At 35.9% G+C, this 17,482-nt stretch overlaps 2 protein-coding genes across 4 annotated transcripts in view; both read left to right on the top strand.

Annotated features, from left to right (window-relative positions):
• Positions 1 to 328: 328 nt before the first annotated feature.
• Positions 329 to 7,531, top strand: LOC118737575 (HVA22-like protein h). The gene is made up of 3 exons (XM_036468159.1): positions 329 to 1,259; positions 6,749 to 6,881; positions 6,969 to 7,531. The coding sequence occupies exons 1-3, from the start codon at positions 608 to 610 to the stop codon at positions 7,234 to 7,236; spliced, it is 1,053 nt and encodes a 350-aa protein (XP_036324052.1). The 5' UTR covers positions 329 to 607; the 3' UTR covers positions 7,237 to 7,531.
• Positions 7,532 to 12,097: 4,566 nt separating this feature from the next.
• LOC118737574 (phosphofurin acidic cluster sorting protein 2) overlaps positions 12,098 to 17,482 on the top strand; it is a 153,554-nt gene continuing 148,169 nt past the window's right edge. Inside the window, exons 1-2 of one of the 3 annotated variants that reach the window (XM_036468156.1) lie at positions 12,098 to 12,626; positions 13,299 to 13,843. In XM_036468156.1, the coding sequence (XP_036324049.1) occupies positions 13,581 to 13,843 (263 nt within the window). In that variant the 5' untranslated portion in view covers positions 12,098 to 12,626; positions 13,299 to 13,580. The remainder of the gene's footprint in view (positions 12,627 to 13,298; positions 13,844 to 17,482) is intronic. The other 2 variants (XM_036468158.1, XM_036468157.1) reach the window with 2 other exon arrangements.

Genomic DNA, 17,482 nt, shown 5'->3' with positions numbered 1-17,482 from the left:
ATTGGTCCGAGCCTAGGACATTTAAAGTTAAATGTAAATAGAATTTTACAAACTTTGGACTACTTACAATAACTTGCAGTCTAGTTTGTGCAGTGCTCTAAGTCTATTCCGACATCCTACAGGGTACTTATGTATGTACGTTTGTACATAAGCGCATGCCTTTTATAAGTTAATGTACGTATGCATGTGTGTCACGGTGTATAGAAATCAGCCATACTGGCAGCCATATATTTTTATACGTTGCCACATATTCCACGCAAAGAGAACCTAAGCTCGACTTTTAACGCTTAAAAAACGAAAGTGATCTTAAAGGTGCGATAACGAATCGATCTGAAATCTTGTGACATTTTACTGAAAGCATTCGCTGTTGATGGACGACTATAGAGCGCGAACGCGGCGCCGGTTAATCGGATGGGGTTTTAAATTTCTTATTGTTAAAACTTAAACGCACAATCAAGTGTTACTATAAATTATGATATGAAAAGTACCTAAAATTAATTGTAATAGTTGCATATGATTTTTTTGTGTGTATACATATGTATGTTTGTATATGTATATGTTTTTGTGTAAGAGTGAGAAACGCCTTCGAGCAAATTAAGTTTACACAATGTCCGATGAATTTCTTGGTAGTAACGCAAATGATGAGCCGGCGGTACTTGTGCCGAATGCTATTAAAACCACCGACGGCACAGCGGAAGCTTGTGACGATGCCGATTCTTATCAATCGGAAACGGAAAAGCCAATTTTATTGGAACTTGGCACTACACCGAAACCACCACCAGTTAGCGCTAGCAATGCAGCTGCTTACAGAGCGGATTATCCTTTGGATATGCATTTGAATGGTAGTTCGTGTTTGACAACAACTCACTACCAACCATACGCCGTACTTTCGTCCAGCGAGTCCCACATGCTGCCACTGATTGCTGCTCATTTCCCACCGTCAATATATAGCAATCCTTATATTCAATATGAAAGTCCTCTGACGCCACCTACACCACCACCACCGCCACCGCCACCGCCCTCGTCATCGTCATCTGCTTCGCTCTTGCCGTCGATAACTACAAGTACACATTCCAGTTATGCTGTTCAAATACCGCAGCCAGTGATTTCGTGGCCATTGACGACGGATGCGAAAAGGAAATCTCTTGCGGAAGTGGTACCACCACCGATTAGTATCAGTTATCTTGGGGCACGCGAACACATTATTTCGAAAGAGTCGAACCCGTCTTGGAAAGAGAAGGCGCTGCAATTGGAGAAAGGTGAGAAACAAATAAAAACAAATTAAGGACGAAATTGGTATCTATACACAAAAAAGTAATTATGAAAATGTGTGGTAGAGTTTTAAAAGTGCCCGTTGTAAAATTGTTGCGTTCCACCTCAGCGGACGATTTACGTACATAGTTAATAAATTTCAATTTAGACAAAAAACGCCTTTGTACAAACTCGCGTATGTATTCATACAAAATATAGCAAAATTTCAAACGCCCAAGTGTTTGCTATCGAATGAAGCCTAGGTATAAGTTGTGTTTTCGTATTCTCCAGCAAAAAATATCCAGTAACTTGCCAGAAACCAAATTTCACAGAGTAAGCCAATATTTACCAAACCAGCAAGAAGTTGCAAGTTGTTTAAACAGCTGTTATTTTCCGAAGAAATTTTCTAAGAAAAATAGTATTTCCAATCTTTATATACATATATTTAAATAGGTTTATTTTGTCAATTGGAACTCTTAAAGCACCACAAACAATTGTTTTTGTAATGTCAATTGCATAAAGCATCATGCCATCAGCTGTTTTTCTTACTAGCAAATAGTTACTAGTAAAAATTTATCCAGTGAAAATCCAGTAAAACTTGCTAGTTCAGCTGTCATTTTTGCTCCCTCAATTTCCCCTCTTTTGCTAGATTCTTGGAAGTTTTTTCCACGAAAACGCCATCCAGTAAAAACCTGTAAAATTATTATTGGATTTTACTGGATAGTGCGTACGCGAACAGGGCTATAAATAGCTGGGTATTCGAGCCAGAGTCTTCGGCTACTTGTCGTGGCTTGATGCTAATCCACTAACGGAGGAGCGACGGAACCGTCGATGATTTTTAAGAAAGGTTCTTTTTTTTCAAAATTGTACGCAGGGGTCTGCCATTGTATGCTAAAGGGTGACCGAAACTAGAAAAAATTCATTTCCACCATTGAACCTGTGATACACCGATCGATGGATATGCACGCAAATACGGTAGAAATTTGATTACATATCACTTAGACATTTGACGGCCGCCATAGTCGAAAGGCAAAAATTGCCAGCCTTTTTTCGTAATAGGGGACAACCTTTGGCAGACAATGCCAAACATCCGAGTGTATTTCTGTCATACTTTGCTCAAAGGCGACGTTAAATTGTAGGTCCCTTCATTAGTGAAAATATCAAGGCGCACACCTGAAATTGACGAAAAAACTAAACGAAATGTGTGAAGTGCCAATTAAAGTATTTTTTTGGGCATTAATATTGGCTGCATTTCTTTACACATTCCGGATAATCCCATTTCACAACAGAATGCGTTTGAAATATACGTTAACATATCATCAGGAGCGTTCTAAAGAATAAGTAAACAAAAAAGTTTATTCCAAACCTTCAGAATGAATAAAGAAATGCAGCCATTGTGATCTTCCATGAATAACAAAAACCAATCTCAACACAAGGTTGAGCTCGCTAGTTCAAATACAGAATTTTCATTAAGGATGTATATTTTGTATCCTGTAATTTCTGAGGAAATATATGTAAGTGGTGATACCGTATGAGTCCGAACTCCGTACCCGGTTCTCTGGCAACTGAGAGGACAAATAAGAGAGTAAATAAGGTTCTCTCTGTAGGCCCGTATTCCTCGAACTAAAACTACTAAAACTACCAAAACATTAAAATTCGCTCTTAGCGAGGGAGTTACACCGAAAAGGAGGGAATCGCTTTCTAGTAAAAATGGTAATTTCTAAGAACTTCAACAAAACCTCCAAATTTTGCTATGTAAATTCCTCAGAATCCACTCAAACAAGTAATTAAATATTTTTCAACGCGCATTATCAGAGTGTAATTTTACTTTGTTTAGAATTGGGTTGTCGAACACACTACATCTGATCATTTGACAAATTTACCAGAATTTAAGAGCAAAAAATATTCGGACTAAAATTCGTAACTTTTGACAGTTAGAATACTATATTTAACCTCTTATTTTTTCTCAGAGAATTGAGTACGGGATAATTCTTACTATTTATGCGTAGTTCGGACTCGTACGGGATCGCAACTTTTATGTATTTGGACGTTTGAAGACAATAAGCGATCATTTTGGTGTTTAGATTTAGAATTTTTACCAAGTTTATTCATTCCTTGCTTTAAGTGTTAGCCTTTTACTTAACTGCACTTACATTTTTCAAATAAACCTCGAAATCTAAGCGTAAGCTAGCTTGATCAATATGAAATAGCCAGATCGATCTAACACGCGCAGGTGAGGTTAGGCGACAGTCCCGGATGGGATTCACCTACGGGCTCAGAGAGTTTTGTGACACCGTAAGTGAATTATAGTTAGCCTCGTTCCTCTAAAACATGCACTTGGACTAATGTACTGCGACGAGATTTTTTAGTTCGTCAAAGAAATAAGCTCATTTATATCCTTTTGGCTATTACCGGGCAGTAAAAAAGAAGGATGTGGGTGGTCTTCTCTCCATCCTCGTACATGTTACTTCCGCAGTACTCGTTCGCTTGGCACCTAGTTGCTGGTAGTTCTACCAGACAGTGATCTTGCAGTTTTTCTGCCTACTTAGATTGAGAAGAGTCTAACTGGCTAACCAGAATGATGAGGCTGTGGTATGTAAAAAGAGCTGTCAAAAGTTAAAATATTCTAAATGCTCTAAACTGTCCACAATATGTAGCTGTGGTTGTGGTATATTATTGCTGATGTAGCTGACGAAGCTAGCGAAATAGCTTGTGGCTGTGGTGCTACATTCTGGTTAGCCAGTTAATGCGTTGACATGCAATTTGACAACCGGGTTCCTTCTACTTGCCATCTATTGTTTGCAATTTTCCTGAATTTTTAAATTAATTGGGGTGTACTTGTTTGTAGCGGGATGACTGATATGTATGTGAGCGTCTTCGCTGTTTGGCTAATAACCAACAGTTCCGCCATCCGTGTAAACAAGGCTTTATAATTTTTTTTCTGTCAATGTCTGTTTTTCATTTCTTCCTCGAAGGACGCTGGGCAAGGATATTGGCGTTGATAATATGGGTTGAAATGATGTGGTCGGTTGTAACAAATTTCTTCTGAGTTTCTTAACTGTTCTAACGTTGAGTATATTGGCAGAGTTACAAGCTACCTTCTTGCGCATAAGCAGTTGGAAGTTTAGTAACGTGTTAAGTATTTTAACCTCTTTTTTTTTATCAGAGAAGCTAGTTTGCATTTTTTCCAGCTGTGTAGATCCGGGCTCCAAATCCCAATTTTTTCTGACTGCGACTGTTAGATCCCCAGTTCAGTCCCATCCAACGATAGACAATGGTAAGAGAAAAAAAATTTCACAACTTGCGTAAAAGACTTGATTTCGAGATGATGTCTATTGTCTGAGAGAAAAAACGAGTAGTACTTAGCATGTACCTCTGACCAATCGTCTACGGCGGGGTTATTAAATTTGATCCTGATTTCCTTATGAGGGTTTGCAATAGCCGAGTGGCTAAGACTGTCTAAAAACCCACTACTGTATGAGTTTCTTCGGGAACCTATCCCAAAAATTTCCCAAGGTTTATTTTCCCCGGTCATAAAGCGATTCTTCCCGAGTCCAACAAAGTATGACAGTCATTTCTCATCTGTGCCAATTGACGCCAACAGTAAATGCCAGGTGAAGCCAAATCCTTTTCCACCTGGTCTTTCCAAGGAAGAGGAGGCCTATCCTCCTCCTCTGTTACCAGCATCACAACCTGCGTCGAATACTTTTAGAGCTGTATCGTTTCAGTCCATTCGAACAACGTGGTTTTTAATTCGCTGCACTCGATAAATCGTTTGCGGTATTCGTCGTCGCCAACGCTAAAAGGCCCGTTAATCTTTCGCAAAATCTTTCTCTCGAAATTTCCAAGAGCCGCTTAATAAAATGTTTTCAAAGTAGCACTTGTTGGCTCCTCCGTTGGATTTCAAGGCTAGGATTATTATTGGTGTTAATTCTGGTTCCCAAATAAACGAAGTCGTTTACTTTTTCAAACTTATAACTGTCAACAGTGACCTTCTCTGTAACCTCGTTTGGTATAAAATGGCTCAGAGAGGTCTTGACGGAGCTGGTAATGCTCCAGGTCACTTTACTCAGCCGTATTAGTTTCGCGGGGCATAAAGACTACTTCTTTTCATGCTGCCGAAAGCGGCTTTGAAATTGACAAATAGATGGTGAATAACTGATCTATGGTGGATTTGCCAGGTCTAAAGCCAGAGTAGTGAGATCCCATCAGTTCGATTACGGTGGGCTTCTGTCTTTCACACAATACACTTGTAACCTATGCTTAGCAGGCTGATCCCGCGGTAGTTGGTGCAAATGACAGGGTCGCCTTTCTCGTGGATTGGGCAGAGCACACTTAAATTCAAGTCGTCGGGCATGCATCTGACCATATTCTGACCAAGAGGTGATGCATGCACCTTATCAACTCCTCGCCGCCGTTCTTGAATAGCTCAGCTGGCAGTCTGTTCCAGCAGCTTTGTTGCTTTTCAAGCGCGCTATTGCTATTCGTACCTTGTCATAGTCAGGTGGTGCAGCATCAACTCTGTCATCATCGAATGGGGGATCGGGTTCGTCTTCTCCACAGCTTTCATTGCTGTTACCATTCAGTAGGGTGGACAAGTTTTGCCTCTATAATTTAAGTACGTTCTGCACATCAGTCACTAGGTCGCCATTGTTGTTCTTACAACAGTTCGCCCTGGTCTTAAAACCATTCGTGAGTCGCCTATCCCTTTGGTAAAATTTTCGGACATTCTCCCTGCCGGCCAGCATTTCAAGCTCTTCGCACTGCCGAATTTCGGTCTCTCTCTTATTGTGGCAAATACGTATCGCTTCCCTCTTCAACTCTTTATAAGGGTCCAACATGGCTCGCGTTGCGCCCGATCTCAGCGTGGCCATAAAGGCGGCATCTGCAGCTTCTTAACACTCCTAATCCTACCAGTTGTTCTTTCGAGATCCTTTAAATTCGGCTACTTCTTCGGCGACGGTACCTAATCAAAGGGAAATGAGGTTCCACTACTCGCATATGTGGGTTTGTTGAAGAGTGCTCGCTGTGAGCAGGTATGCGAGTCGAGTAGGGAATGCATTGGCCATCTGCTGTAACTGCAGCTTTTGAACGTCAAGCTTTCCTTACATTTTTAGGCGCACATTTTTTGCTGCACAGAGACGGCTACATATCTTGGTTGCAACAAAATTATTGTTCGAGTCGATGTTTGGGCCTGGGAGTGTACGTACGTCCAAAACACTGTAAGCGCGCCTTCCATCTATAACAACATGATCGATTTGGTTTCTCGTTTCTCGATCTGGAGACAACCACGTAGCTTGATAAGCGATTTTTGAACCATTTGCTGAGAGAGGGTGTCCTTCAATCAAATTCTAAACATTTGGTGTTTTTTAACCATTTGAAATGTTTCTGCTTTCGGCCGATGTCACTCTCGTCTAGGAGCAAATATCAATGTTTTTTTTTTTAATAAATAATTCACGTCCAATTATGAGTTTACTCACATTTTTTGTATCCACAGATTATAAAAAGACTGCCTGTGATAGAGAACGCACACGTATGCGGGACATGAACCGGGCGTTCGATTTGCTGCGATCTAAACTGCCAATTTCGAAGCCAAATGGAAAGAAGTATTCGAAAATAGAAAGCTTACGGTACGCATAAAATAAAATTGTCCTTTTTTTATTATTTTTGAACATAGACATATAAAGCAGTATAATTAAATATAGTAAATATTTCAGCATTGCAATCAACTATATTAATCATCTACAACAGTGTCTCAAAGAATTGCCCAATGACTGCGATGCGATACCGGAAGCATCCGCCAACCACGAAGGCAATGCTGTGGACTATGTAGTTCATATTGGAGCGCGTAAGCCACAATTTAACTATGCAAGTTCCAGACATTGGTCGAAAGAAATAAAAAAGGATTTAGACGAATCTCAGAGTGGTGGATGGAGCGATAGTCAATACTTAAGCGGAGAACAAGAACAATGGGAGAGAAATTGAGTTAATAAAAAATAAAATCGATAGGCGAATTAAGTAAATAATATGGTATAATTCAGTGAGAGCTACACTATTGGCTCTTCGGGTTATAGCAGTGATGCTGAGATCGGGCTTTTACTGTGCGCGTTCATATAAAATCTACAGAACGCTTTGAAGAGTTCCGCCCGTGGGCGCTGTTTTGAGCATCACTGGTTTGTATAGAACCCCAAACCATGTATATATTTTTGTATCTAAAGTGCGTGTTTTCTAGTGCATATTATGATTTTTATAAATAAATGCAAATGGTAATACTAGGAAATGGAGTGGGTTATTAGATTTTAATATAAATTATATGTAAGTAGGAGAAAACACTATCATGTTTAGTGCACATTTTCGAAAAGACTTAATTTTATTTGAAAAAAAAATGAAAATATATGAAGTTAAACCGGTTTAAGTACTTTAATTTTTTGTATACAAAAGCGTAGCCACGCCTTTCATTTAGGGGGGCAGGAGTTTATATAGAGGAAAAAAATGTGTGCATTAATTTTTTTTTGTGTATATAAATACAAATTTATGGGTTTAAGAAAGTATAAGTTTTCTGGTAGCCTTTACAACGATACCAATTTTATAAAAATCGGTTAGTAATTTTTTTGCTTAAAATATTTTTCTTTATAAAAGAAAGGTATATTTTGCTTTCAGATGTTTTTTCTCAAATTTTTATACACGAAGTATACAAATATGCACACCAAAAGAAAGGCGTTTCAACCGCCTTTACAACGATACTAAATTCTTAAAAATCGGTTTGTAATTTCCTTGTTATTTCTTTTTGTATAAAAAAGCAATTTTTTCATTTTAAGTTTTTTTCTAAAATTTTTATATACGAAGTATACAAATACACATATCAGAATAAGTGTTTAAAACATTTATTTTTTTATTAAAAAAAGGAATTTTTTCCTTGTAAATGTTTTTTCTCAAATTTTTAGATACAAAGTATACAAATATGCATATCAAAAGAGAAGAAGGGGATCCAATCACGTTTACAACGATACCAACTTTTTAAAAATCGGTTAAAAATTGTTTGAAATATAAGGTTTTTAATTTTTCGAAGACCCTAACTTTGCCCCCTTATAGCACCTGTAGTATAAGTTTGCAAAAAAAAGTTTTAAACCATTTAAATAAGACTGTATTTTTAGTTTTTTAGTTATTTACATATAATAATAAAAAAATAATTTTTCACCAAAGATCCTATTTCGAAATTTGAAAGCCCATATCTTGATTTCGGAGGCTAACTTCGGAGAAACTACTTTTTTACTTATGACTCAATCTCTTAAAAAAAAAATGGTTTGGTAATTATTTTAGTATCTTCATTAACGAATATTGTAACTATCAATATCTTATAAAGAGAAGTGTAAATTTTTTTATCTAAAACTAATCAAGTTAGAAGGATGAAATTCGAGGATGTGGCAGTTTACACATTAGTCCTTGACATATATTTCTTTCAAAAATAAATATTGGAAATTTCCAAGGATATTCAAGGATACAATTTGAAAAGGACATTTTATTAGTCCTGGTGAAACAAAAAATTAATTTTTTTTTTAATTCTACAGAATTTTTCATTTTAACTGATAGCCATATTGTTACTCCACTATGCACCAAATCTTTTAAATATTTTTTTTTTTATGCAATCATATCCTGGAAAATTCAAACAACTTTAAAAAAATGCTGACGTCAGAGAGAAACATTAAAAACGCAGTTTTACTATATTTGGCCCCCAGTTTTGTGAATATATTGATTTTTTTAAAATTGACTTCCGCACGGTGCTATTACTGAAAGTTTCCTGAAGAGAACCAGAGTTTTCCGATCGAAAAATATTAGGGCTGTTCAGGATGTTGTGGAAATGGTCTTGGATTTGCGGTTGAAATTGCAGTTGCAAATTTTTTGCTTGCTGCCATGGCAACCGTATGCATTTTATTGTTGTGAATTTACAAATGCAACGAATATGCAAAGCCAAGACCATTTCCACAAAATCCTGAACAGCCCTATTGATTCTCAAGAATTCTATACAATTTCTACGAAAAGCTGTTTTTTTTCAATACAAAAATACCTGGAAAACTTTAAGCGCTTTGAGCAACCTCTAAATATTTTTTGATTTCAAAATAAAAAATAGGGGTATACTTTTTCCGATATAGAACAATCCTAGGGGGTGAGAGCATTACAATTCGGACTTTACTGTTTTTGGACCATCCTAATGTAGATACAAATATACATGTGCGTATGTTGGAAGAGAATATTAATAAAAACTGATTAAATGCAATATTTATAAATACATATACATATGTATCAGAATTTCGTTCAATTATTAATGTGGTTTCGGTAGGGGTAAAATTTGCGAAGATGTAACGCATAGCCCAGTAAAAAATTTCGAAGGGGCTAGCCAGAGACAGAGAACACATGGTGTTTGTCTCAGAGCGTGAATTTGGTGGAGTGACTTGGAAACCACTTGGGGTACGGAATGACAAGTAGGTAAGAAGTTTAGGCCAAGTTGGTAACTAGTCTTTGGGGACCAGTTGGTGTCAGTCAGGGAAGCAGTTTGGGCCTAGGCCGAAACTACTTACTTTCGCATCAATTGGGAACCAGTTTGTTGATTTGAGCCGGTGGCCGTTTTGAGGCGTTTGAAGGCCTTTAAAGGTTTTTTTTTGACGCTGGGAGTGCCGTATTCTTGGATAGCGGTCGCCCCTCGGCAGGCAATGGCAAACATCCGACTGAATTTCTGCCATGAAAAACAGCTTCTCATAAAAATACAATCGTTGTTTTGATAACTTTTGATTTTGAAATTTTAGCAAAAGTCATTATAAACATATTATGAGGTTGAAAACGAAAAACATGGGGCGCATGTAACAGACTTGAATTGATATGAAACGTAATATATGTGTGGGTATATGAATCACGACCGCTTGAATTCGATCTCAAATTTGTACTTTCGCTATAGAAATTTTAGGAAAATTTTATGTAGTTTGACTATGGTAAATTCAATCTAATGCTTTGTATTGCATGCGCTCCACATTTTTCGTTTTCAATCTTATAAATTGTTTATAATGACTTTTGCTAAAATTTCACAATCCAAAGTTATCAAAACAAATTCTACGGGACTGAGAAATATTATTTACTACTTTTTAGTTCATTTATAAAAGCGTAGTATATTAAAAAGTTTATTTTATTTTATTTATTTTAATGTTAGGTACACGAAAAGTAATCGAATACGGTTCACACCAATTTTTCTTCAAATAAAAATTACGTCACTGGTATTGTAACTTGGCAGCACTCTGTTTTCGGTTGACATTTGCTATGGTGAAATCCGCTGCTGCAAATTAGAGATGCAAGGCATAAAAAAATCGATTTTTTTCGATTTGATGCATCGAAATATAGCATCGAAGCATATTGATGTATGGAACAAAAACCACGAGATTTTCGATGCATGAATGAAAATAACAACAGTTTCTTTAATTAAAAATATACAAGTAAATGAAACAATCGAAGCATCGATATGTGTGCAATGTGCAATGGCATTCTATTTCGGTATACTTAGATGAGAAATTATTGTCATAATTTATTCTTTCATTTGACTTTCCTGTTCACGCTTTTGAGTGAAAAATTATGAAGTTTCTTGATTTTAGCAAAAAATTCACATGTCAATAAATTCCTGTCGCTTGTACGAGCAAAATCACACATAACGTCGCAGTACTGCTGTTTTCAGTCCACCATGATGAGGATCAATGCCGAAATCGGGCAGAGGTATGCAACAAAACCAAGGGTTAATGCCAGAATTGAAAAAAGCGAAATGACGAAACTCAAATTTTGCTTTAAAATAAGCGTACATCAAACTGGCTGTCACACTTTATATTATTTCGCTATGTTGATAAGCTACGTGAAACAATATTGGAAATATGTAGTTGTTTAAAATCTGTCCAAATTTTCAAATGGTTTTAGAGTATCAATATCATCTTGTAGATGGCCTTTTGCGACTACGTTTCTACTGAAGCAGCAATTTATTAGTGCAATAAAATTTTAGATAATATTAAGAGAGTATACATACATTCTATTAATGTATATGTAATGGTGCTTAAATAGTGAAAAATCCACATTTCGGAAAGTTACTAGAGCGAAGAGTTTGAAAGCATTCAAAATAATTTTTGTATGTACAGTGTACATTGCATCGAAAAAAAATATGTACATCGATATATCGATGTATAACGGAACGTTACATCGGTTACATTCGATACATGGAATAGCAAACATCGATATTTTCTTTGCCTTCCTACCGCAAATGACAGCGTAAAGAAGGAAAACAAATCGTCCAATTGGATTTAGATCGGTTTGTTCGGCGTTGGTTGTGAAAATAAGTTGTGTGATTGTTTATACAAATTGTAATTTTGAAGTGCTTGAAATGCATTTCATAAAAACGAAAGTATGAAATGAAGTGGGTAGCTTAAATAGAGAGTTGGCGTATAACTATATTCGCCCTAATAATCCTACAATAAATAGGGTACAATTGTATGAGTGAATTAAAAGTAATATAGAAAGCGACAGCTTAAATTTAACGTGAACATCGGTGTGCAAAGAAAAGAAAAATGCTTGTGGGTGGTTTTGCGCGTTCCCGCTTGCCGACGCCAAAACTTTTACACAACGATGGTGCATTAAAAAGGGGGTAGGGCGAATTTATCTGTAGCGTTCCCGGCAGCTACCTATTCGCACAAACTCACCACTTTGCTTCTCTAGTGCTCCCACAGTGTAATATTAGCGAAAAAATGCAATTTTAATAGCGCCTACAAGAATTCATTTGTTGCAATCGTTTGTGGATTTGTAAAATGTATTTTTTTGTTAAGTTTTATTTATTGCCACATTTTGTGGGAAATTTGCTGAAACCTTATCAGTCTTATCATTTGATTTTGCTCGTTAGTGTGGCAACACTCAAAATATTTGTGTATCTGCAGTGGGGATTTCAATGCGAGGCCAAATAAAAACGCAAGGCAAGTTTGATAGCGACTTTGGAGCACATCGGAAGTATTTGTGGCAGGCAGCGCAACGCGTACTAGCGCCCCAATGCAACGCCAAGTCGTGCTGCAAATAAAACCTAAAAAAGATGTAGAAGAAGCCACACGTTAAGTACGAATACGAGAAGCTTATTTAAAGCCATAAAACAGCAAAGAGTGTATGTATATTAGTGTCCAAGATGCAATAATGCTAAGGATTAAGGGAATAAAGAGTCAAATGAACAATAATCTGCAGAATCCAAATTACAGATGTGTTTCCAGAGCTGGTAAAATACACAATTTGTGTTGTATAATGGGGGTGTGTATGTGGCAGCATATGAATGTGTATGCATTCACTGACTCTTTAACAGAGTGGGAAACTGGGTGAGTTTGAGAAGAATAGATTTTGAAATGGAATCAGTGAGCAATCTTGTCGGTCAAATACAAAATGTGCAACAAGAAAATAAATAAAAAAGTAGTGTTGTAGCGCGATTTCAATTTTATTTAGCGTTTGAATAAATGCAGCTGAAATATATTCTTTTAGATACTATATTATAAGGAAGCTATGGAGTAGAAATGTGAGTTTTGCTGGAATAGCTGTTTCAAAACTGGCACCATATTTAAAGGCAAGCGACACGCCCTTTCACAGTACGTACGTACATACAATACTGATAGTCTTGTTAAGCGTTAAAACGCTATTACTGTCGAAATATTGTTGGCAAAGAACATGGAATATAGTATATGAAAGTAAATTTGCTAAATTCCAAGCGCTATGGTTGTGAACCTATGAGGGTTGCTCTTGCGGCTTACATGTGTATGTATGATTGTATATATACAAGTCCATACAATTTTAACCACAGAAGTGGGAGTAGGTACTTGGAGTTATGAATAAAATTTCGTATCTAAGTAGATGCGCAATGCATAATTTCTTATGCAAACCGTTTTATTTTTGTAAATACGTACATATTACTTTTTTTTTAATATAACGGAAAAAAATGTCGACCACTACGGCTAAATGCAATGAATCAAAATTCTCGTCTAATAAATAACTTCCAGAAACAAAGTTCTTAACTTAATGAAACCAAACAGTTAATGTGCAACTAAGTAAACATAACATTGTGGCATGAAACGTGCTCAAAAGAAGCAACCATAATACGACAAGTGACAACTAAATTAATAGCTATACTATCTTCGTATTCTAACTACACACAAAAGTGCATAGAAAATAAGAAGTATACATCACACCCGCCAGTTCAACCGAACAACAGCCGTGTTGCAACCCGCCTAGGTACCACACTTTGACTTTCTCCCAGTGTAGCACTACCAACAGCCTGCCAAATGAAAATGGTAGATAAATCCTCCAAGTTGGATAAGTTTAGCGCCAACATAGGCGGTGGCGGCTCCGGCGTTGGCGGTAGTGGCATTGGTGGGGTTGGCGGTGCTGGTAGCAGTGGCGGCAATAGTGGTGTTATGACCAGCACTAGCAATTATGGCGCTGCCGCGGCCAGTGGCGTTGGCAGCCAAAATATTCAGAAGCCGGTGCCAATGAAATTGTTCGCCGCCTGGGAAGTGGATCGTACGCCTCCAAATTGCATACCAAGGTAAGTTTTGCATTTTTCTTTCTTTTTTTACGTACATAATTGTCAACTTTAGCCCTTTTTACGATGCCCGCGCTAAGTATTTTGGGTTTTTTTGTTCGTTTTTGCAGTTGTTCAACCTTGCAATAATACGTAACCACAGAAATTCCTTGAATTGGGTGCCATATGTTCATTAGGGTGCCCTTATTTCGAAAAGAGTTCAGGTTCTCGGTCTCACTCCCTAGAAATGTGTGAACAGCCTAAAACTAAACTATGCAAAGTTTTAGGTCATCAAAACAGATTTACAGGTGCCTCAAAGCGCGCAAAGTTTCCCATGTATTTCATATAGAGAAAAAACTTTTTGGTAGAAATGGTAGAAAATTAATATTTTTCAAACGATTAACTCTTCTCTTCAGGAGACTTTCAGAAAGAACACTCAATGGTTTATTTAATAATTTATTAATATTAACTATTTTCTATGGGTTTCCCAAAATCCGAAAAAATGCAATGTGGGAACCCATAAAACATGGTTAATATTAAACATATTTTAAATAACCAATTGAGTAATATTTTTTGAAGTCTTCTGAAGAGAAACTTAGTTTGCCGTTTGAAAAATATTGATATTCAAGGATTCTATACAATTTCTACGAAAAATAGTTCTTTTCCCCATATAAAATACATAAGAAACCTTGAGCGCTTTGAGCCAACTCTAAATCTCTTTTGATTGATCTAAAACTTTGCATACTTTAGTCTTTAGGCTATTCACACATTTCTAGGTGTTGATACAGAGAATTTAAACAATTTAATTTTTCTCAATATAACTAGGGGCCACCGTAATGTACATATATACATACATATGTACATGAATATGCATAAGAACAACTAAACGTCGGCTGCGCTGCTAAGGGCAGATGTTTTTGTTATGTTTTCTTTTTAGTTTATTGCGAAATTTGCAACTATTTATACATCAGCTAAGGACAGTCAAGTTACAAACATACATACGGCACACCGTCTTCAAAAGAGTCACTAAAGACTATTTCTTATCACATGATAATCATATGGGCAAGGGCCTTTACCTTAGAATATCTGCATATTTCTTTTTTCTAAAAGCGAACCTATTTACTTATGGACTTCAACTAGTCATAAGGAGTTAAAGAGTTTTACTATGCATTCATATTACGTGTAGTCAACTATGGAAATGTATATCGTTTTAAATTACACAAATTCAAAAAAATTAATTTTTCTCTATACAAATGTAAGTTAAAAAAAACGTGTTTTTTTTAATTACATATCTACTTGTTTAGCCGCAACAAATTTTTGCCAAAAAAATATAAAAGCATCCTGAACCTTGTACATACTGCCTTTCGAACTGATTTGAGAAAATTAAATTTTTGTTGGACTAGCGACTGATACGTAGATGGCCTGTGGAACTCACGTAGTGGGTGATAAGTCAAATGTGGTCAAAGATTAACGAAAGTAGATCTGTAAAAATAGTACTCAGCAGAGTTGCATTAAAGGACAATGTTAAATCAAACGACACTGTACACGTTTAAAAAAACATGAGGCATTCTTTTTCATTTCGGACATCAAATTTGGTGTAACACTTTCGATTGGCTTAATTTTTTTGATGGGCTCTATACATGAAATAAGCTAAGATGTATTTGAGGATTATTTTTTCTCTTTTTTTCTTCGTTTCTTTCGTTATTCTGACTAATCATATACTTCTTCAAATATATATATATATATATCGGGTTCTGCTTATCGTAGGCACTTCCTCTTAACGTCGCTTTAAAGTAAAAAAGAACTTTTTGAAGTTGATTTGCATAGTGGAGACCAGTAAATTAGGGATTTAAAATTTTACTATCGTAATCCTTGTTTAATTCTCTATAAAAACCGTGATTAAAAAAATTGGGGTTTTTCAAGAACTATTTTTAAAATATTTTTCTTTATGACGAGATGGTTTATTTTGTGAGAATCAACAATTTTTTGTAATTTTTTTTTTCGAAAAATTATGTTAAGATATATTTGGTAAAGTGTTAAACATCGGGCTTTTGCAAAGAGTGAAATTTTATTGCCGATTCCGATACAATACCTATCAAGAAATAATATTTGAACGGCCAGATTTTTCTTTAACACGACAAACCCCTTACAATGGGCCTGGCAATTTGAGGGCCAAAATTAATAAAACGCAGATTTTATTGCGGATTTCGGCAGAATATCCCTTTGTTAACAGAATTAGTTCCACAACTTTTTCAATGAAAGAATCTTCAAGAACTAGAACTAGGGTTCAAAAATTTAGATTTTATTGTGGATTTCGGCTAAATATCTATATTACGGAACAAACGTTGTTAACGAAAGGATATTCCGTCGAATTTCGCAATAAAATCTACGTTTTTCTTGCCATATGTATATGTACCTCATCATAAGTTTTCGAAAACATATTAAAAAAATTGTTGACAAAATAAACCATCTAATCTTAAAAAAAAATATATATATATTTTAAAAATAGTTCCTGACCAGCACCAATTTTTTGAAACATATTTTTTTATAGAGAATTACATAAGGATTAAGATGGTATTATTTTAAATCCCTAGTCTACTGGTATTCACAATGCAAATCAACTTCAAAAAGTTCAACTGTTAATAGCTAAGTTAGCTTTACGGCAATCATGACCATCTTACATACAGAAATTTTAAGCCCGTTTCTCTAGCTTTAAAACGACGTTAAGATGAAGTCTCTACGATCAGTAGAACCCATCTCGATTTGAAGAAGTATATGAATGGTCAGAATCACGAAAAAATTCGAACTTTGACATATCATATCTCCGAAGAACGTGTTAGCTTATTTCATGCATATAACCCATAAACAATTTTGAAGCGATGCGGAGACATGACATCATTTTTTACGAAATCCGTCCGACTTAAAAAAGAATGCCTCATATAACTACTTAGATATTCAAATATGAATGTACATACATATCGCAAACATAGACCTAAACTGTAATCAACTAAAAAAAAAAATTTGAGGAAAATTTTTTTGCATAAATCAATGCATAGTTCTTACTTCCAATCAATGCAAAATTTGTTTTCTTCATGATTATATACACTTACTAAAAAACTACTCTTATACCTGTTTTTGTATTAATTGCGTTGAATCTGTGCGATCCACAAGCAAGTTATATTTCCCGATCCCGATCACTTTAGATCTAGGTGTGGGATATGTAAATGTGCATGTCAATTTCTAAAATATAAATTTATACTCTTGTGTAGATATCAAGTACAGATACATACATATGTACATTTACTTATAATTAATTACCAGTTTACGATTCGCTACTCTTAATGCATTATTCAAATAGCTTAATCCACCATTTGCATGTGACAGTTCATAATAACTACTGCTTGTTGTAAGTCACAAAAATGTGTGTAGATTGAAAACATAAGCTACATATGTACATAGCCAAGTGATATGCCTGCACTCCACAGATCACAGCATGAGTCGCTCGTGTTGCATTGACAATTACTATCTACATACATACATACATATGTACATAAGCGAATGGAATATCTTCGAAGCCACTTGAACGATTCATCGGGCACATTAAGCGTTAAATTTTTTTTCAAGTGAGTCACAAGTGGCTTTATTGTTGGTTCCTTAATTTTA

This window comes from Rhagoletis pomonella, unplaced genomic scaffold (assembly GCF_013731165.1).
Source record: "Rhagoletis pomonella isolate Grant_MI unplaced genomic scaffold, Rhpom_1.0 Rhpom_scaffold_00004, whole genome shotgun sequence".
Lineage (NCBI taxonomy): Eukaryota > Metazoa > Arthropoda > Insecta > Diptera > Tephritidae > Rhagoletis > Rhagoletis pomonella.
The sequence above is the reverse complement of the archived record's forward strand: the minus strand, read 5'-3'. Positions and strand labels throughout refer to the sequence as shown.